Consider the following 21,551-nt stretch of genomic DNA (forward strand, 5'->3'; position numbering starts at 1 on the left):
TACCATGCTGTTTTGGTTACTGTAGCCTCGTAGTATAGTTTGAAGTCAGGTAGCGTGACGCCTCCAGCTTTGTCCTTTTGACTTAGGATTGTTTTGGCAATGTGGTTTGCCCACTTTTTAATGGGATTACTTTTTTTTATGGTTGAGTTCCTTATATATTCTGGATATCAGTCCTTATTAGATAAATAGATTGCAGATATTTTCTTCCATTCAACATGCTGTCCCTTCACTCTCTTGATTGTTTCCTTTGCTGTGTAGAAACTTTTAAGTTTAACATAGTTACATTTGTCTATTTTTGTGTTAGTCGTCTGTGCTTTTGAGGTCTTAACCATAAAATCTTTGCTCAGACCAATGTCATGAAGTGTTTTTTCAGTGTTTTCTTCCAGTGATTGTATAGTTTCAGGTCTTATATTTAAGTCTTTAATCCATTTCGTGTTGATTTTTTAATATGATGAGAGATTGGAGTTCATCTTCATTCTTCTGCATATGGATATCCAATTTTCCCAGCACCATTTATTGAAGAGGGTGTCCTTTCCTCAGTGTATATTCTTGACATCATTGTTGAAAATCAGTTGGCTATAAATATGTGGATTTATTTCTGGGTTCTCTGTTCCCTTCTGTTGGTTTATGTGTCTACTTTCATACCAATAGTATGCTGTTTTGGTTACCATAGCCTTGGAATATATTTTGAAATCAGGTAGTATGATGTCTCTATCTTTATTCTCTTTGCTCAGGATTGCTTTGGCTATTCTAGTGGGTTTTTGGTTCCATATGAATTTTAGGATTGTTTTCTCTATTTCTGTGAAAAATAACAGTGGTATTTTGATAACGATTGTATTGATTGTTTATATTGCTTTGGGCTGTATGTTCCTTCTGATTGTTACTAAGTCTTCTGATCATGAGCATAGTATATCTTTCCATTTGTGTCCTCTTTACTTTCTTTCGCCAGTGTTCTGTGGTTTTACTTGTAGAGATCTTTCATCTCTTTGGTTAAATTTATCTATAGCTTTCTTTCTTTCTTTTTTTGTCGCTATGGCTAATGGGATTGTCTTCTTGATTTCTTTTTCAGCTCTTTTATTATTGGCGTATAGAAATACTGCTGAGTTTTGTATGTTGATTTTGTGTCTTAGAACTTTACTGAATTTGTTTATCAGCTCTAAGTTATTTGGTGGAGTCTTTTGGTTTTTCTAAATACAAAATAATATTTGTTAAAAGGGACAGTTTGACTTTCTCTTTTCCAATTTGGATGCTTTTTATTTCTTTCTCTTGCATTGCTCTGGCTAGAACTTCCAGTACTATATTAAATAGGGGTAGTGAAAGTGGACATCCTGTCTTGTTCCAGTTCTTAGTGAAAAGGCTTTTCACTTCTCCCAGTGCAATATGTTGTTAGCTGTGGGTTTGTCATATATGGCCTTTTATTCTTTTGAGGTATATTCCTTCTATGTCTAGTTTGTTGAGAGTTTTTATCATGTAGGAATGTTGAACTTTATCAAATTTTTTTTGTGTTATTGAAATGATCATACAGTTTTTGTTTTTCATTCTGTTGATGTGATGTGTCACATTTACTAGTTTGTGTGTGTTAAACCATCCCTGCCTCCTTGGGATAAATTCCACTTCATCATGTTGTATTCTATTTTTGATGTGCTGTCGAATTCATTTGGCTAGTGTTTTCTTGACATTTTTCCATTTATGTTTATCGGTGATACTGTAGTTTTTGTGGGTTTTTTTTTTTTTTTTTTTGGTTGTTGTTTTTGTACACTTACTTGGTTTTGGTATCAGGGTAGTGCTGGCCTTGTAGAATAAATTAAGGTGAATTCCCTTCTATTCAATTTTTTGGAATAATTTGAGGAGGATTGGGATTTACTCTTCTTTCTACATTGGGTAAAATTTTACAGTGAATCCATCTAGTCCTTTGTTGTTGTTGTTGTTGTTGTTTTTGGGAGATTTTTTATTACTGATTCAATCTTGCTACTGGTTATTGATCTGTTCATGTTTTCTATTTCTTCCTGATTCAATCTTGATAAGTTGTATGTTTCCAGGAATTTATCCATTTTCTCTAGGTTTTCCAGTTTGTTAATGTATAGTTGCTCATAATAGTCTCTGATGATCCTTTGTATTTCTTTGGTATCAGTTGTGTTGTCTCCTTTTCATTTCTGATTTTGTGTACTTAGGTCTTCTCTTTTTTTGGTTATTCTAGCTAGTGGTGTATCAGTTTTGTTTTGTCTTTTCAAAAATCAACTTTTTGTCTTATTAATCCTTTGTATCTTTTTTAAAAAATCTATTTCATATAGTTCTGCTCTGACAGTTAGTATTTCTTTTATTCTGCTAATTTTGCCTTTGGTTTCTTCTTGCTTTTCTAGTTCCTTGAGGTACATTGTTAGATTGTTTATTTGAAATCTGTCAGCTTTTTTGGAGTAGGCATTTATTGCTACTTCCCCTTAGATACTGCTTTTGCTGTATTTCCCTAGGTTTTGGTGTGCTGCATTTCCATTTTCATTTGTTTCAAGAAATTTTTTTTGTTTCCATCTTAATTCCTTCTTTGACTGAATGGTGATTCAGGAGCATGTTGTTTAATTTCCATGTATTTGTATGGTTTTGAAAGTTCCTGTTAGTATTTATTTATTTTACTGGGGTCTGAAAATATATTCGAGAGGATTTCAGTGCTTAAAAATATGTTGAGACTTGTTTTGTAGCCTAACATATATCTATCATGGACAGTGTTACATGTGCCGATGGAAAAGTGTATTCTGCAATCGCTGGATAAATGTTTTATAAATGTCTGCTAGGTCCATTGGTCTGAAATCAAGTTTAAATCCAATGTTTGTTTATTTTTCTCTCTAGATGATCCATCTAATGCTGAGAATGGGATTTTGTCTAATGCTGAGAATGGGATTTTGGACTCCCCCACTATTATTGTATTGGAGTTTATCTCTCTCTTTAGATCAAATAATAATTTGCTTTTGAATGTGTTTTGTGTATCATTTGTTTTGTTTTGTTTTGAGACAGAGTCTCACCCCGTTGCTCAGGCTGGAGTGCGGTGGTGCAGTCTCATCTCGCTGCAACCTTTGTCTCCCGGGTTCAAGCGATTCTCCTGCCTCAGCCACCCAAGTAGGTGGGACTACAGGCACGTGCCTCCATGCCTGGCTAAGTTTTTGTATTTTTAGTAGATAGGGGGTTTCACCATGTTGGCCAGGCTGGTCTCGAATTCTTGACCTCAGGTGATCCTCCGCCTCGGCCTCCCAAAGTGCTGAGCCACCGCACCTGGCCCTTTTTCAGTTTTTTTTAATTTGCTTTCATATGGGAGAAATTTTTCCTGTAGATATATCTGTGATGTTGGTGGGGTAGGACACTTTGGCTTTGATCCTGGGTGTGTCCAGTAGTGTAGTCTCTATGATTTCTTCAGGTGTAAACAGCGTCAATGATGACTGTGACTTCCTTAGTGTCTTAGGGTACAATTATTGGTGGAGGCGGCAATGAAGTTTTGCTGGTTACTAGGACACCCCAGGTAAGTTACTCTTTGGGCCCCAGTGGTGGGAGCAGTGGGCTAAGCGTGTCTGTCCTTGGGCCCCAGGATGGCATATGCTGGCACCAGGGTTACTGCATCAAGGCAAGCTGATTCTTGGGCCTCTTGGTGGCCTAGTTGGATCCCAGTAGTGGCAACAGTGGGTGAGTTCTTGGGCCCCTGGGCAGGTGGTGTGGCATGGGTGATGACAGTGGCAGTGGCAGGATGACCTCTGGGTCCCAGGTGGTACACGCTTATGTTGGTGGAGGCTGTTATGGGCTGTGCAGGCCAGTCTCTAACCCTTCAGATGGCATGTGCAAGGAGGTGCTAGCTGTGGCGGTAGCAGCCAGGTTGGTATGTACAACCTCAGGCCCCTGGGAGGAGTGTTCAGGTGCCAGTGTGTTGGACTGGGCTGGGCAACCTCCTGGCCCTCAAACTGTGCTGTGGCATAGGCAGAGACGGGTGAGGCCAGCCATGGTAGGCATGGTAGGCAGGAGCGATTCCCAGGCTACCAGTGGAATGCTCAGGTGGAGGGAGACAGCAATTGTGGTGATACCCTGCCCCTGGCAGAGTGGTGATGCCTTTAGTGGTAGACAGCCTAGGCCAGTGGATGGGGAGTGAATGTACCACCTGTTCTTCAGCCCTGGTTACTTGCTCTTGCCTCAGCCCATGTTTTATATTCCTCTGGATATATATCCAGTAATGGAATTGCTGGGTCAAATGATAATTCTGTTTTTAGCTCTGCCTGCAGTAGCTGGCAGTTCCTTGAACCTAAACTCCTGGGGCAGCAGCCATGCTTCTTTTGCACTTCAGTCTGGGTGCGGCTGGGTTCTAGTACGGTGTGTAGTTTGTTGGGGCTAGGGCTCTGAAATGACTGTTTACTGTAGCTGCTTAGGTCTCAGGGAGCTTGTGAGACCCAGTGCAAACTTCCTCCCTGGAGCAGTGCCATCACACAGTCTCCTAGCAGCTCTCTCTTTTGGTGTCAGGGCCTGCAAGGGTCAAAGGGTTCTTCTGTGGCTAGGATTGCAGGAGTCCATGGTGGGAATGTGGACTGCTAAAGTTCTCCAATCTGAGTCTCTCTCAGCTCCCAGCTGATCCCAGCCCTGTAGGTTGCCTCACTTCCTTTTCATTTCTTGCTTTAGGTAACTCCTGTCACTTTACTGTTGAATTTCAGTGTTCTCTCTTGGATGATGTATTCAGAATGTGATTATCAATTCATTATCTTGGTTCTTCATGGAGGCAAGTATGAAATACCTGTAGTCAGCTGTCTTCTTTCTATACTTTACATACTTACTATTTTAGTGTATGCTTATTTACTCTGGAATATACCATAAAGATTCCAGTATCAGTACTTTTTGGCTGATTATTTTAATGATTATGTAGTATTGTATTGAATAGCTTTATGTATTGATTTTCCTTTGCCAGTCTTTTACAATTGGGCATTTAGATTGTTTCCAATATTTTGCTAATTTAAGTAGTGCTGTGATGAGTATCCTGGTACCTACATCTTTATATACATGCAAATATTTTCTCAGGTAAATTCCTAAATATCTGAGTGAATTCTGCCCCCACCACTGGGGCCCAAAGACTAACCTACCTGGGGTCCTAGTAACCAGCAAAACTTCATCGCAGCCTCTACCAATAATTGTACCCTAAGACACTAAGGAAGTCACAGTCATCCTTGATGCTGTTTACACCTGAAGAAATCATATAGAGACTACACTACTGCACACACCTAGGATCAAAGCCAAAGTGTCCTACCCCACCAACAAAATAGCTGCAGATTTTTAAGTCCTTTTTTTTCAGACAGGGTCCTGCTTTTTTGCCCGGGCTGGAATGGGGTGGCATGATCAGCTTACTGCAACCTTGAACTCCTGGGCTCAAGCGATCCTCTCACCTCAGCATCCCAAAGTGCTGGGATTACAGGAGTGAGCCACCCCACCTTAAAATTATTCCTGGCCTATTTTAAGACTTTTAAGGCATATTGAGAAGGTGCCTTGCAGAAAGGTTGTTTAAATATAATTTCCGCCAGTGGCATCTGACAACAAATACTATCAGTTGTTTTCCTGGAAGCAGTAGAATCACTTTGTTTATTTTCAAGAAAATACTTGTTAAATATCTGAGTCTGAATAATCAGTTTGTTTACTAGTAGTTCTTATAAATGGCCCTTCATTTTTTGTTCTTTTTTAACTTTTATTTTCGGTTCAGGGGTACGTGTGCAGGTTTGTTATATATGTAAACTCGTGTCATTGGGGTTTGTTGTACAGATTATTTCATCATCCAGGTACTAAGCCTGGTACCTGATAGTTATTTTTTCTGCTTCTCTCCTTCCTCCCGACCTCCATCCTTAAGTAGTATCTGTTGTTCATTTCTTTGTGTTCAGGAGTTCTCATCATTCAGCTCCCACTTATAAGTGAGAACATGTAGTATTTGGTTTTCTGTTTCCCTGTTAGTTTACTAAGGGTAATGGCCTCCAGCTCCATCCACATTCCTGCCAAAGATATAATCTCGTTCTTTTTTATAGCTGCATAGTATTACCTGATGTATATGTACCACGTTTTCTTTATTCAGTCCATCATTTGTGGGCATTTAGGTTGATTCCATGTCTTTGCTATTGTGAATAGTGCTGTAGTGAACAGTCGTGTGCTTGTGTCTTTATGGTAGAATGCTTCATATTCCTCTGGATATATAGCCAGTAATGGGATTGCTGGGTCAAATGGTAATTCTGTTTTTAGGTCTTTGAGGAATCACCGTATCACTTTCCATGATAGTTGAAATAATTTACAGTCTCACCAACAGTGTATAAATGTCCCCTTTTCTCTGCAACCTTGCCAGCATCTGTTATTTTTTGACTTTTTATTAATAGCCATTCTAACTGGCATGGGATGGTATCTCATTGTGGTTTTGATTTGCATTTCTCTAATGATTGGTAATATTGAGCTTTTTTCACTGCTGGTTGACTGCATGTATGTCTTCTTCTTTTTTAAATTTAAGTTCTGAGGTATATGTGCAGGATGTGCAGGTTTGTTATATAGGTAAACATGTGCCAAATGGCCTTTCATGAAAAAAGTCCAGTTCCGTTTGCAAATCAAACAATCGTCTAAGTGTTTCTTCACAGGGAAACCATCATACTTTATAACACTAATCTTTTTGAGAATTTCCCACTTTGTCACACAAAATATAATAAAAATATGTACCCAAGGGTCAAAATTTAATTAATAATTTTTCTACTTCATGAAGGATATTCTTAAGTATTCTTAAATATCTTCCTCATGCTCCCTCCACTGTCCATGGTGGTGAAGAAGATAATAATTACTAGTACTGTTTGGACCCACTACCTTGATTAATACAAGATACTAGCAGTTTTGCCCACCATTGCTTTTGTTGCTCTGATGATGAAAAAAAGTGAGTGACTTTTTATTAGTATTATCATGAAACAAATTGAGACCTCATGGAGACCTGAAAGGGTGTCAGGAACTTCCAAATGTCCCAACACTTTGAGAATACTGTTCTAAACAATCCCTATCTGTGCAGTCTTTCTATCACTCCCTGGTTGACTAATTGAATATGCTTCTTAGTTTTCAGGTGTATGTTGAGAGTGATTTCAGCAAGTTTAGTTTTGCCCATACTAGAATGAGAGCATCCTGTGGAGTTAGTCATGTTTCTTTTCTATCATTTGTTTTCCATACCAGGTTCATCGTTGGGTCAATTATGAATCCATGCTGAAAGAATGCCTCGTTGGCAGAATGGCAATTAAACCTGCTGTTCTGAAAGGTAAGTGGTGCTGGTGCTAAACCAGCATAGAAGTGTGGTACACATGTGTTTTTTTTTTTTTTTTTTAATTTGGATTTAAACAACTATGTGCGTGCAAATGACTATGGTTTCGTCATTTTCATTGTCCTCCTGGTCTAGCCACTCCAAAGGTTTTCCTTCATTTCCTCTCTAGAATCATATAGTGACTTTCCCTTAAAAGTTCGACTGTTTGTTAGAGAAAGTTCAGTGTGAGGAGTACAACACTTAGGGTTGATTTTTAGATTAGTTTTTTAGAATTTAATTTTTTCAATAATATAGTAACATGATTCAAAAATTAAAAAATATAAAAAGACAGTGAAATTTTCCCTTCCAGCTTTTTCTCCCATTTGCCATGAACCTTCCGACTCTGCCCCCTCACTATAGATAACCCCTATTCTTACTTCAAACTTCTTCTAAAGTATAAGCAATTTCTTCCCCCTAGCTCTGAGATGGGACTCTATAATCTGGGTGATGTTTGAGGTCATCTCTTTACTTAATGAGCCTCTCTCAGAAGATCACCTTTTGAAAATTTTAGACATGGAATTTTAATAGCAGGAATACTTTAATAACCCTTTTCTATGAAGGCATGATAGTTGTTATTTTTGAGTAACTCCTTACCTTTTTACTAAAATTAGGAATAAATTTCAGCCAGAGTCTTTCACTACTTAATTTAGCGAGTTTTGTAATTCAAGGCTTTATTGACACAGACTTTGATTGGCAGTATGGAAATATTACAGTCATTAAGAAATATTTATAATAATTAAGGTGAAGTATTATTTTAATAGTATCTTATATACCCTTCATCTGTAGGCAAGGATTGATCATCAGTCTCTGCTGTCTTAAGACTTAACGATAGAGACCATTAGATGGGGTAACTGTGTAATTGTCCAAACTAAGACAATTTTAGTAATTATGCTGGAACAATAGTGGGTAAACTTACGACTCTCTGGCAAATCGGGGCATGTGTTCACCCTACAATTAGAACTCCTAGATTAAATGGGAACAGAGGATGGATGAAAACAAAGGATGAAGTGGGAATCAACGCTGAAAAGAGACTGTTCCTAACATGGGGGTTGTTGGGGGAAATGGTGGATATATTGAAGAGGAATTTTACACATGGGCTCTTAAATCCAAAGCTTGAAACAATTTTTTAAATGAGGTGACCTGCCATCCCCCCCAAAGCAGGGAATCCTGACTTTTTTTTGGGTGTCTCACAGTTGGACAGCTCTGGGAAGTTAATTTTCAGTTCATCTGATGGTTTCTAGTCTGGCAATGGTAAAACGCCTGGGTATCTAGGAAGACATCAGAAAAGCTAACAGACTCAGAATATAAAATATAATACAGTTGTGTTATTATCAAGCAAATAACGAGTTGTGTTTATCATAATCCTTTGTTTAAAAAGTATTATGGTAGGCTGGGCAAGGTGGCTCACGCCTGTAATTCCAGCACTTTGGGAAGCTGGGGCCGGTGGATCACCTGAGGTCAGGAGTTCGAGACTAGCCTGGCCAACATGGTGAAACCCCGTCTGTACTAAAAATACAAAAAAATTAGCTGGGCGTGGTGGCAGGAGCCTGTAATCCCAGCTACTCAGGAGGCTGAGGCACGAGAATCGCTTGACCCGGGTGGTGAAGGTTGCAGTGAGCCGAGATGGCGCCACTGCGCTCCAGCTTGAGTGACAGAGTGAGACTCTGTCTCAATTTAAAAAATAAAATAAAATAAAAAGTATTATGGTTTGTATTATTATTTAAAAAGATGTATTAATAATGAACGAAAGGAGAAATTTTGCTTGAAAAGGTCAACTTCAATTATTGATCATTTATATATGTGGAACACTTCATTCTCTGGTAAAGATGAAAAATGAGTGTTCACTCTTTGCCCTTATTCTTTGGCTGTTATTGTAGCTATTTTTCACATGTGGCTATTGAGCATTAGAAATATGCCTATTGCAAATTCAGATATGCTGTAGATAAAGGACACACTGTATTTCAAGACAATATGAAAAAAAGAAGATAAAATATCTCATAATTTTTACTTGCTTACATGTTAAAATGATAATCTGGATATATTGAGTTAAATAAAAATATTTAACCAGTTTTTTTTTTTTTTTTTTTACTTTGTTAATCTGGTTATTAGAAAACTTAAAATTGTACTTGGTGGCTTGCATTATAATTTTTTTGAACAGTACTGTTCTAGACCATAAGTGTACTTTAAAAAATCAATATGCCATATTTTTTAAGTGGTTATATTTTTCAGTGGTATAGTGCAGTCTCAGGAATGTTTCTTCATAATTTCTCATTGCTTTGTTGTAGTTTCTAGTATTTTGTGTTTTTAGGTTTCATGCCCTCTCTGTCTGGCGGTTAATAACTGTAACGCACTTAGAACCATACATTAATAGAATATTTATGTAAGAGGGATTTAGAGCAGTTTAAAAGTGAAGATACTGAGGCTTGTAGGTATTGTATCTTACTAAGGACTACAGAGTTATTTAATTGAAAAAGCCCACTGAAACCATGGATAAACAAACTTTTTGTAAAGCAGAGAGCTGCCTCATTAAATGTTACCTGATTTTTTGTAATGTATTTTCTTTTAGTATGTGCCAGTTGTTTTTCACTGGGGTTGATTTTGCTCTTCGAGGAGACATTTGGCAATGTCTGGAGACATTTTGGTTTTTAGAACGAAAGTAAATGCTACTGGCATTCTAATTGATAGCGGTCAGAGATGCTGCTAAACATCCTATGTTGCACAAGACAGATGACCACAACAAAGGGTTTTCTGGCCTCAAATGTTAATAGTGTTGAAGTAGAGAAACCATCTTATATGCATTAGTTTTTTATTATTAAAAATGATGGTATTAGTGGCACATACGTGTTAAGCTGGTATGCACACATCGGACAGCTCTTTGGTTCCTCCTAGGCAAACTCTGGCACCTGTAGGGCTGAGGATGGAGATAGACACCAGGACCCATAGTGGGCTGAGACACTACTTTCAGAGATTTCTTTTACTGTCACAGCATTGTGAGCAAGGACAAGATAAATATTGAATGGGCTGCCTGCCAGTTGGAAGTTCAGCTTTTGTAAAGTCAGTCAAAGTTCTTTCTTCTAGGAGCCTCAGTTTCCTCATTGGTAAAATGGGGACAATTTAGGTAGACAAAGCACAAGCTCAGAGACTGATAGGGGAGAAGTAAGACAGTTACTGGTGGAGAGAGGGAGGCTGGGAGTCATTCTGAAGTGGGCTTTACTGGACAGACATGTTTGCCATCTCAGCCTGGCTGCCTTAATTTGCTCCTTCTGCTATAGAGTCCGTTGTCTGGGTAATTCTTGCCAGAAAGATTTAAGGGAAAGGTAATTAAGCATGGGAGGTAGAGGTAAGAAGTCACTGGTTAGGGTGCAGATACAGACCTAAATAGAAAGTGTGTTTTGCTGTAGTGGTGTGACTGACTGATGTTTTGTTTGTGTTAGCAGTTGTTTTGTTTTCATAGAAAAAGGAATTTTGAGCATGTGTATATTCATGTGCAGGTGATTCCAAATAAGAAAGGAATCGTAATCCCTCTGATGATAGGACAGGAATGCAAAATAACTGACAAATTGGAGAATTGATAAAAAAATGACAAGTGAAGCCAACTTGGGGAGAAGTATGAACTCCTAAAAATACAGCATATGCTGTGATTAAATAATAACGGAGGAGAAACTGATCCTAGGAAAAATTAATACTCTGGTATTTTTAAAGCTTTTGAATCCTTGGATTTTTCAGAATATGTGGGTTTGAACTATTAAATCTTCATTTTAATTCTGCTAGTGAGCTAGAAGTTAGAGAGTTGCACAAAATTGAAAGATGATTCAGAAGGTGATTACAAAGATGAACAGAAGAAAGTAAGGTAAAGATAGTTTAAAGCTACAGAAATTATTAAGTTTTATAAGATTTGAGAAATAAGTATGACTTCTGAATCAAAAACAAGAATTAGGCCTGGCCAGGTGCTTTGGCTCATGCCTGTAATCTCAGCACTTTGGGAAGCCAAGGAAGGAGGATTACTTGAGCCCAAGAGTTTGAGACTAGCTTGGACAATATAGTGAGACTCTGTCTCTACAAAAATTAAAAAATAATAATATTTAATTTTTAAAAAAGAATCAGGCTTAAGTTGTGTTACGAAGAGTTCTGTTTAGAGATATGGAGGAATTTCTAGAGGAAAAATGGTTATTAAAATGGTTATTAAACACATTATACAGAACCAAGAAGTCTTCTGGCGAGGCTAAGCAGGTAAGGGAATATAGAGCAGTAAATTTAGGACTTTGTGAATAAGATCCCTGGCAACAAGACTGAGCTTGTATCTGATGGTGACATAATACCACCCTTTTGGAATAAGGAAGGGAGATGAGGAATATAGCTACAAGATAATTGTAAAACATTCAATTAATGCTCAGCATTTTTTTTCCCCTGGAATGCTTTTCTTTAGGGACTCCTGACAAATGCCTACACATTTTCAAAACTTAGCTAAAATACTACTACTTCTATGGAGTCCTTTCAAATTTCTTCCAGTAGAAACATTCTTCTTCTGTGCTTCTTCAATAACACCTTCTGTATACCTCTTTTACAGCACTTGCCACATGCAATCTTAAAAAGAGCATATCATCCGGGCACGGTGGCTCATGCCTATAATCCCAGCACTTTGGGATACCAAGGCAGGTGAATCGCTTGAGTTCAGGAGTTCAAGACCAGCCTGGACTACATAGCAAAACCCTGTCTCTACAAAAATAGAAATAAAATAAAATAAAAGCCAGGCCTAGTGGTGCATGCCTGTGGTCCCAGCTGCTCGGAAGGCTGAGGCAAGAGGATTGCTTGAGCCCAGGAGGCAGAGGTTGCAGTGAGCTGAGATAGCACCACTGCATTCCAGCCTGGGTGACAGAGAGAGGCCCTGTCTCAAAAAAAAAAAAAAAAAAAGCTATCGACTTTATTTTTAATTCCGTTTATTGTGTTTTTTGTATACGTATTGCACTCAGACGATTCAAGAAGAAGCACCCTTATCCTAGTTCTACCTCCCACCTACTGTTTTTCTCTCCCATGCACACACCAAGGACATGTTTTTGTTGTTGTTTTGTCTTTCCAAATTATCTTTATGTATTATAAGCAGACTGAATATATTTTCTTATTTTTCTAACTTTTTATCAATATCCCTATTAAGGTGATCAATAGATGTTTATTAAAGAATGAACATACTGGTAAAAGGAAGATCTTCCTGCTAGATTTTTCTTTATTCCAGGGTATCCTCCTGTGCCTCTGCTCAGCAGAGGTAAACTAGACTTGGGTCATAATTAAAGATCCTTACCAAGGAAGAGCTGAGTGCTATTAGATCACAACACCAGCCTTCTAAATGACTCTGACCTCTCCGGAAATAAAGATGCTTATCAGAGTAAAGCAGTTTAACCAGCATTATGAGAAGATACAAATTTGATTGGCCATGGAGCCAACTAAATGATGGAATTAGTTACCAAGAGAAAACATCAGATTTCTTTTCAGAGAGGAAAGTATCTCCTGTGACTAAAATGATTCAGATGTAAATATGCTTAAGATTGTAAAATAGTCTCCTCCATTTCTATAACTCAGTTTTTGAAAAGAGTTGTAAAAACAGACTAGGAGAATTTTTCAATGTAACCCAGATTCTTTAAGTGGAAGTTATCTTTCTGCTAGTACTTCTTGTATTAAAAAAAGACTCGAGGAAAAAAAAAAACTACTAATTTAGCAGAATCGGAAAGTTCTGACAAATCCAAATCTATTCATATCAGGCAAGAAGTAATCATATGAGATAATATTTTCTTCTTAGAAACGAATTACCTGGGACAATTTTTCAAAATCTGTGAACCTCTTAGATAAAAACTACTTATTTTACATGACAAATGAGGTTTATTAAACTGTTGACCTTATTGTACACTGAAAATAGATATATGTTCTGTGAATTTCTAAGATAAAACAAATAATCACAACTGCAACAGCAAAGACAGATAAAACTGACTGGATGAAAGTACAGGACCAAGCAGTGACATCAGTGATCCTTTGCAAACTGTAATGGCCAGATTTGTATCTAGCAGTTGATAAACAAAACTCATTTTGAAGTATAGTTTAAATGGTTTTTAGGCCTGCTATCTTTTTAGGAAATATTAACTCCTGGATTGCAAAGAAAAATAAGACAGTGTTTCAGGGGAGACAAATGTAATTTTGGCTTTTTTGCTGGAGTGGTGGATTTCATTCAAGTCCTTTGACCCCTGATTTTCAGCCTTTATTAGTAGATCAGGTGATAATTTGCTGTATGTTGTTAAAATTCCTTTCAGCTGTAAAATTACTTTGGTAAAATGAGGAAAAGGAAAAGGATAGTCATTTGGCTTCCTTAATGATTATTATTTTGGGATGGATGAGTGAAATGGAGTTAATTATGGAATTTCTGGTGATTAAATATTGGAACATAAAAAATTTGAAATCTTTGATGTTAGATATGTTAGTTTCTTTTTGTATAAAACAAGGTGATGTCAGCTTAAGAAATGATGTCTTTCAGTTTGACTATTTGAATATTTTTTGTTAGCCTAACCCATTTTTAAAAAAATTTTGACAACTTGCTGAGGTGTTTATTTTGACCATAATGGTATAGCACTTGCAGTTATTAGAATATAACATAGCTTTGTGAGTTGGCTGCCATCCTGAGAGAAAATACCTGTTAATTTTTTTTCTGGGTTTGTAACACTAATAATTGCATTGGGTATACATACAAAAATCTGAACATATTTTAAACTTGTAATAATGATCATTTTACGCGTTGAACTCAGTAAAAGGGAAAGATAAGAAGACATCTTTCTTTGAGTTGTTAATGTGCATGTTTCATTTATAACATATAATCTAATAAATTCTGATTAACTTGTACTGATTTAAAATATGATAACCTGGATGAAACCTGGCATTTACATATGCTCTGTATAGAAATTAACCAAGATGTTAAAAAAAAGGTGACCAAAGAATTAGAAAAAATCCAAATGAAATGAGAGCCAAACATCTGGAGAAATATAGTCTGGCAGTCTTCAGAGATGAAACTTACTTATTTAAAACAAAGGCCATTTCTATATGAACCTGTTTCTCTCCTCAGACGTTAGAAGAAAGCCCTTCAAAAAAGGACTGTTATCTTGAAATCAGTAATGTGGACTGATGTTCTCTTTGACATTGAAGTATTCTTATTTGACTTTTTTTTTCTAAATTGCTATACAGACTATCGTGAGGAAGAAAAGAAAGTCTTAAATGGTAAGTCTATAAATTTATAATAAATGAATTGTATTCACATGCTTATGAACAGTATTGGTTCACAGAATTGTCTGGGGCATTTAGATTTTTTTTTTTTTTTTTTTTTTTTTTTTGAGATGGAGTCTTGCTTTGTCACCCAGGCTGGAGTACAATGGCGCCATCTCTGCTCACTGCAACCTCTGCCTCCCGGGTTCAAGCAATTCTCCTGCCTCAGTGTCCTGAGTAGCTGGGATTACAGGTGCACACCACACACCCGGCTAATTTTTGTATTTTTAGTAGAGATAGGGTTTCACCATGTTTGTCAGGCTGATCTCGAACTCCTGACCTCGTGATCCACCTACCTCGACCTCCCAGAGTGCTGAGATTACAGGCGTGAGCCACCATGCCCAGTCTAAATTTTTTTTTAAGTGTGGAAGATAGCATTACTGGCCCAAACTTAAGAGTCTTTTGTAGGGTTTTATAGGCTCCTTTTTCCAGCCATTACTCTTACATGTTATCTTCCCTCAGCTTGAATACTTGTAGCAATTAGGAGTTTCATCCTCAGAAACAAGACAAAACAAGTCAGTTTTCTTAGGTGTGAGCTCACCTTCAATGTTTGCATACACATGCCAAATAGTTTATTACTCTACAATTTTCTGAACTGAGTGGTACATCCAGCCATTCTGGATGACTTGCAAATAATGACTGACACTTCCTGTCCCCCACAAAGAAGTTTGGCATGATGGTCACTACTGACATAAAATGCACAGTGCTAACTCTGACTGAACTATATTGATGTACATTTAGAAACATTTTTTTCTTTCGTTTGCAAAAGAAAGTTACAGAAATTCAACTAACAAGCTAGATTGCCAGATGAGTTACCTTTTTCTTTGTTAACTGGAGGAGATAGTCTATATTGTGGACTAACTTATGCAATGTATAGTACCTGAAGCTGTTCATAATATAACACTCCATTAAATGAGGGAGTGATCTTTGGTTTCATCTGCTGATTGACTCTTCTGTGACACTACAAAAGCAACCATTGCTTAATGATTGATTACTGATAGACTAGGCATTTCCTTTCCACCACATATGGCTTCCAGAACCTTTACTTTTCTGTTGTCTTCTTTGGATGCACTGCATTTGACTAATTTATCAGTAAAAGGTGGCATTAAGTATGGAATATAGCACTCCACAAGTGATGTGGTTAGCTCTGTTACCTCTTGTGACCTGGACCCTGTAAGACGGGAACATATCTATCTATCTATATTTATTAGCTGCGGCTCATTTAAGTCTGTGTGATAAGTCTCTGTATTTGCAAATGTGATCTGCCTGCATTCTATGTTACTATTCCAATAGCTGCTTAAAGTACTGAATGGGTTGGACTACTTTCCTATTCCACTAGAGACCCGATCCCTTCAGATTGACAGCATTCAATCAGCAACACTTATGGAAGGGAGAACATGCATTCGGTCCACCTTGCATTACTTAATTATTTTATTTCACTACGCATTCACCCCCATTCTTTCAACTTACTCAAAATAATATTATATAAAGTTTGAGGGTTTTTTTTTTTTTTAGTTTTAAATTAAGACACATTCCATGACTTATTATTCTGTTTTAATAAGATATATCTTAATGATACTAAATCGTTTTTTAGAATATTTGATTATTGTCTCATTTGCTCACCCATGAGATTGCAGGGAGCATTTCATTGCTATTAATAGTTCCAATTTGAGGAAGAGGAAATAGTGTCTTGCATAAAATCGCAGTACTGGCGCTGAGCTTAATTATAGATTTTCTGGTCCTAATTAGATCATACAAGATCAGTATTGACTTACAATTTATGAATTCTGTTTATAACATTTTCTTACAGAAATTGTTAGATTTTGATGCTTTTGATTTTTATTTATATACCTAAGAGACTTCCAAAAGAGAAACAACATTAATCTCTTAATGAAATCTTTCAGTGCTTCTTAATTTAATAAGATTATTTTGTCTTGCTTTTAACATATTAGAAAAAAAATACGTTTAATTCTTGTAGTCCTCTTTTGTTTTACCCGTGGTTTTGTAGTAGAGCACTCTTCTTTTAGTGCCCACTGCTAATTATTAGTTGACAACTCTGACCTTGTTGTTACATCTCTGAGGCTTCCTGTTTATCTGAAAATAGTATTCTGCAGAGTTATGTGGGAAGAAATGGAAGCTGAATGAGTGAGGCCTGGACTCAGGGCTCACCATCAGCCTGTTCAGAAAAATATGACTGTTTTACATCTTGCTTGCACTTGAGCTTGTCTTGAAGGTTTGTGTCTAAAAAGAATCTTGAAAATCTCTAAACTGTCTTGTCCCAAAGGTATCTTGCAACTCTTAAATTTATATAAAATACTATGATTTCTAATTTGTGCACCCAAGATTCAGCAGATACTAACCATTAATTTTTGTTCCTGTATAGTTTGAGAAATAGTAATATAATTGATGCAATGATTTTCAAAAGTCAGGTAGCAGCAGTACTTCTTTTTTCCAAACTAAATCTTACTATATACAAACAATGCACTCCTGTTGTAGGAGGGAAATAATGTTTGCAATATCTTGAGTTCTTCCATGTCTCAGTTTTCTGAAATGACTTAAAAAACCATAGCTTTAATGGGCTTTTAAACTGCATCATACACCCAAGATGCATTTTGTAGGTGTGCATACCCACAAGGATACATACCCACAAGAGTGAGTAAAATGGAAAAGATAGAAGCCACATGTTGTTGAGATTGTGGAGCAGCTGGTACAACCACTTAGAAAAGCTGCTCAGTAGTATCTTCTAAAGCTAAACATACAAACACCCTTCATAGTAACCAAAAGTGTAGGTATGTGTTCTTTAAGAATATACATGTACCTGTAAAAGAATATTTATATCAACACTGTGTATAATAGCTCCAAACTGGAAACAACCTGAATGTTCATCAACAGAAGAATGAATAAATTGTGAATTATTCATATAATGTATTACTACTCAGTTACAATAAGGACCAAGCTACTGATGAATTCAGTAGCATGGATAAAATTTCGGAAAGCCTAGATTTGATTTATTGCTTATTATCAATCATGCTTATTTCACATAAGAACTGTAATGTCTGCAATATTGGACAAAAAGCCAGACTAAAAGAGAACATATCATTCTACTTATATAAAGATCAAACACAGGCAAATACTAACCATGGTGTTAGTAGTCAGAATACATGTTACTCTTGAGGCAGGGGTGGTGACTGAAAAGGGAGCGTGAAGAGAGTGCAGACTGCAAGGGTGTGTTTTGCTTTATCTCGGCCTTCTGGCTAAGATCAAGTGAAAATATATTGAGTAGTACATTTGTGATTTGTATCCTTCTATGAATATATGTGGTATTTCAATAAGATGTTAACTAAAAAGACAAAATATTAAAAATACTTTGTAGATGAACTATAGCTATCTTTCTTTGTAAAGGCATGCTTCCCAAGAGCCAAGTGACAGATACACTTGCCAAAGAAGGTCCTAGTTATCCAAGGTATGCATTCTTATTGAAAATTTTCAAAGTTAAATCAATTATATACAAAAATGTACACATTTAAAAAATAAAGTAGCTCTGGGTTTGATTTATTGCTTACTGTTAGTCATGCATCTTTGACATGAGAACTGTAATGTTGTTGGAGAATGAGCTGTTTATTAGACGTTGGAGATGTTGTTGGAGAATGAGCTGTTCCATAAATGTGAATTTTAAATATAACTAAAGTTTGATCCATTTTAAACACCAGTACTTTAAAAAACTATTTTAAAATATTTTTCTGATTATAAAAAAATACATTAATGGTAGGAAACTTAGAAAATATAGAGAAATACAAAAGGAAGTGATAAAATCAGTTGTAATCTCACCATCCTTAGTTATATACTATTATTTATATTTTCCAGTTAGATTAATATAATACCTACTTCCATATTATTCTATTTTTATAATATTGATATGACAGTATATTCTATGAGCATGTTTCTATGCCATTAAATATTCTGTGAAAGCATTTTTTCTCTTCATTCCATCATATGACCATGCCATTATGTATTTAAATATTCTTTTTCTATATATCTAGTTCGTTTTTATCAATTTTTAATGGGAATTTTTCAGAATGTATTGCCCAACAGTTGTCTTAAACAGTTAATAGTAACTTAAGCAATACACATATATTTTGTTAATGACACTTAAAATGCCTTCAGGTGTGTTCTCTGTAGTTCTTTCTCTTATCCCTTTTCTCCACACCACCAGTCTGTATTATTCTAATGTCAACATCCTGCTATATTTGTTAAATTATTTGATATAAAATTTTAAATTAGGGACTAAGGATGCTCCCTGTAGATTCGCCTATATAGGTGATAAATCCAAAAAGAGTATCAATTTGATCAATAGCTATAACTAAACAGAAGACTTAGTTTTACTTTAAGTTTTACTGTGGACCCATTAAACAACCTTGATGAGTTCAGTTCTTCAGTACTAAGATATTTGTGACAGGGAGAAATGAAGATAATAAACACGTACATTTTTTCATGCTCTTTAACAAAATACGTTGTTTTGATTTTGCTCTGATAAAAGATTTTAGTAAAGAGATGTGTAACCTTTATAAAAAATGTCTTGTTGACATTATTTTGTTTTTATTCCAGTGGGAATACATGAAAGTATAGATATTTTAAATTTAGAAATAGTTGTCAGCTGTATAATGAAGAATGGAACATGGTGAGACCACTGTTTGTTTAGAAAAAAAGCTTAACCTAGAGAAATACAGATATGTCTCACTATAAATTTTAAACATTTAATGATTAATATGTGTTAATGCACATGATTGTCAATATAATTATTCATCCTTTTCTTTATATTTTACAGCTATGATTGGTTCCAAACAAACTCTTTAGTCACCATTGCCATATATACTAAACAGAAGGTAAATATGTCTTTTAAATCAGAAAAGAAGTAAATAATAAATGTTAATTTTATGTACCAGGTGTTTTTCTAAACACTTTTTTATATTATTTACTTCTCATTACAATTCTTTGAGGTAGATAGTATTGTTATCCCTTTTGTACAGAAGAGGAAACAAAGAAAAGATTAAGTAGTTCACCCGTGTGAGTGGCAAATCTGGCATTTGGAACTCAGGCAGTCTGGTTCCAGAGCATCTGCTCTTAACAGCCATTCCTATAGCCTCTTAAAAATCGGAGTAGAAAGTATTTTATGTGTTTTTCTGTGTGTGTGTGTAAAGTATGGATAACAAAAAATGAATCTCAGTTAACTTCACCATAAGAACAAATTTCCTAGACATAAACTGGGATTGGAGAAGGTATTTTGCTGTGGCTGTGGCTTAGTATGTTTAAACCACTAATGATGTTCGGATCCCCACTTGAAACTGAAGTTAGGGAGGTAATTCATTCACCATTGAAACTAAAGTTAGGGAGATAGTTCATTCGCTAAGTATTTATAACCTGTTTCATGTAGAACACAGCCTTAGATATCAGGGATCTAATGATAGACCAGATACTTAGAGACCTGACTTTCAAAAAGGCTTACAGTCCAGCTGGAAAATCAGATAAGTATGCAGACAATTTAAAATATCTCCAAGCACATCCTCCAGCAACTGTTGAGGTTCCCACACTTTGAGGGATATGTAGATTTAAAGACAAGTTCTGGCAGCTAGGAATTTTTGAGAATTCATGCTACTTCTGTAGTAGCAGAACCATGTCTGAACCAGTGGGTTCTTTTGACTCTTGCAGCATGATTTGACCATTCTGCAAGATTGACCAGCCTCTGCCTGGAAAGAGCCAAGAGGGCCAGAGGCACTACTTACCCTGTTTTCCACTCTCTCTTGATATTGTCTTTTCATCACACAGTTCAAAACCCAGAGCACAGGCTCTAGGAAGGTCCACTTGCATTGGTAATATCAATGGGACAGAGAGGATGGATGGCTAAGGGAAAAGAAAAGGTTTCCTTGTGGAATAATGTATTCAGTGAATAATATAAATAATACATAGCTTACACCAAGGCTATGTAGAAGTTAGAGACACCTAAAAATATGTTAGTGAATTGATTTTTTTTTATAAGCTAAGGTCAAGAGGTTATGTAATTTGCCCAGGATCATACATTACAGAAAAGATAAAGATGAACAAAAATATGTTGGTTTCTGCTCTGATTGTTATTTTTTAGGGGGTGGGGGGATTCCATATTGCTTATTCAAAAAATATTTATTGAGCACCTACTAGATACCAAACAGTGTTCTAAAGATGGTCCTTTAACCTTAGAGCTTAGAGATGAGTGGGTAAGGTAGATATTAAACAGAGACAAATAGGTAGTAATTGAAATTTTGATATGTCCATTGAAGGAGAAGAACTTCATTGTAAGGGAGAAAAACAGTAGTCACATTTGTTTAGCTTGGAGGTTCAATAAAGAAGCACCATATGAACTACCACAGAGCACCTTAAAAGTATAGTTGTAGAAGTTTGGGGGAAATTTTTACTTTCTAATCTTTCTATTTTTTCTTTCTGTTTAAGGACATCAATTTAGACTCAATAATAGTTGATCATCAGGATGATTCCTTTAGAGCAGAAACAATTATTAAGGATTGTTTATATCTTATACATATTGGTGAGTATTATTATTAATGGAAAGAGCTCTGGTTTTCTTTAAATATGGCAATAATTTGGTCTACAGTCTAGGTAACTGTAATATTTTATCTGCTGTTACCATTTTGGTTAGTCATTTTTGATCAGTTTTTTTCCTGTAATTTCTTTACACTAATAAAAGTACTAGCAGTGGCGGTATGACCTCACCTTTCCAAGTTTAAGCAATTAGATGCAATCAAAATCAATAATATAAAATATTTGTTGGCCCAGCTTTGTAAAATCTCTCATACTTGACATCTACAAGAAGTCTTCCAAGACTCATTGGTCGCATGTCCTACTGACTGTCCTTCACTAGATGGCCCGTTCCACTGGCCTGTTCCTTACC

The 21,551-nt window shown here is 36.2% G+C and overlaps 1 protein-coding gene across 1 annotated transcript in view; it reads left to right on the plus strand.

Moving 5' to 3' along the window:
- The window catches only part of LOC105519935 (cytochrome b5 reductase 4), a 104,447-nt gene that overhangs the window by 43,957 nt on the left and 38,939 nt on the right, over positions 1-21,551 (plus strand). The window contains exons 4-8 of the mRNA XM_011953486.1: positions 7,195-7,276; positions 14,537-14,569; positions 18,017-18,077; positions 19,440-19,497; positions 21,095-21,188. Coding sequence (XP_011808876.1) covers positions 7,195-7,276; positions 14,537-14,569; positions 18,017-18,077; positions 19,440-19,497; positions 21,095-21,188 — 328 coding nt within the window. The remainder of the gene's footprint in view (positions 1-7,194; positions 7,277-14,536; positions 14,570-18,016; positions 18,078-19,439; positions 19,498-21,094; positions 21,189-21,551) is intronic.

The sequence above is a fragment of the Colobus angolensis genome, unplaced genomic scaffold (genome assembly GCF_000951035.1).
Source record: "Colobus angolensis palliatus isolate OR3802 unplaced genomic scaffold, Cang.pa_1.0 Scaffold362, whole genome shotgun sequence".
NCBI classification, from domain to species: domain Eukaryota; kingdom Metazoa; phylum Chordata; class Mammalia; order Primates; family Cercopithecidae; genus Colobus; species Colobus angolensis.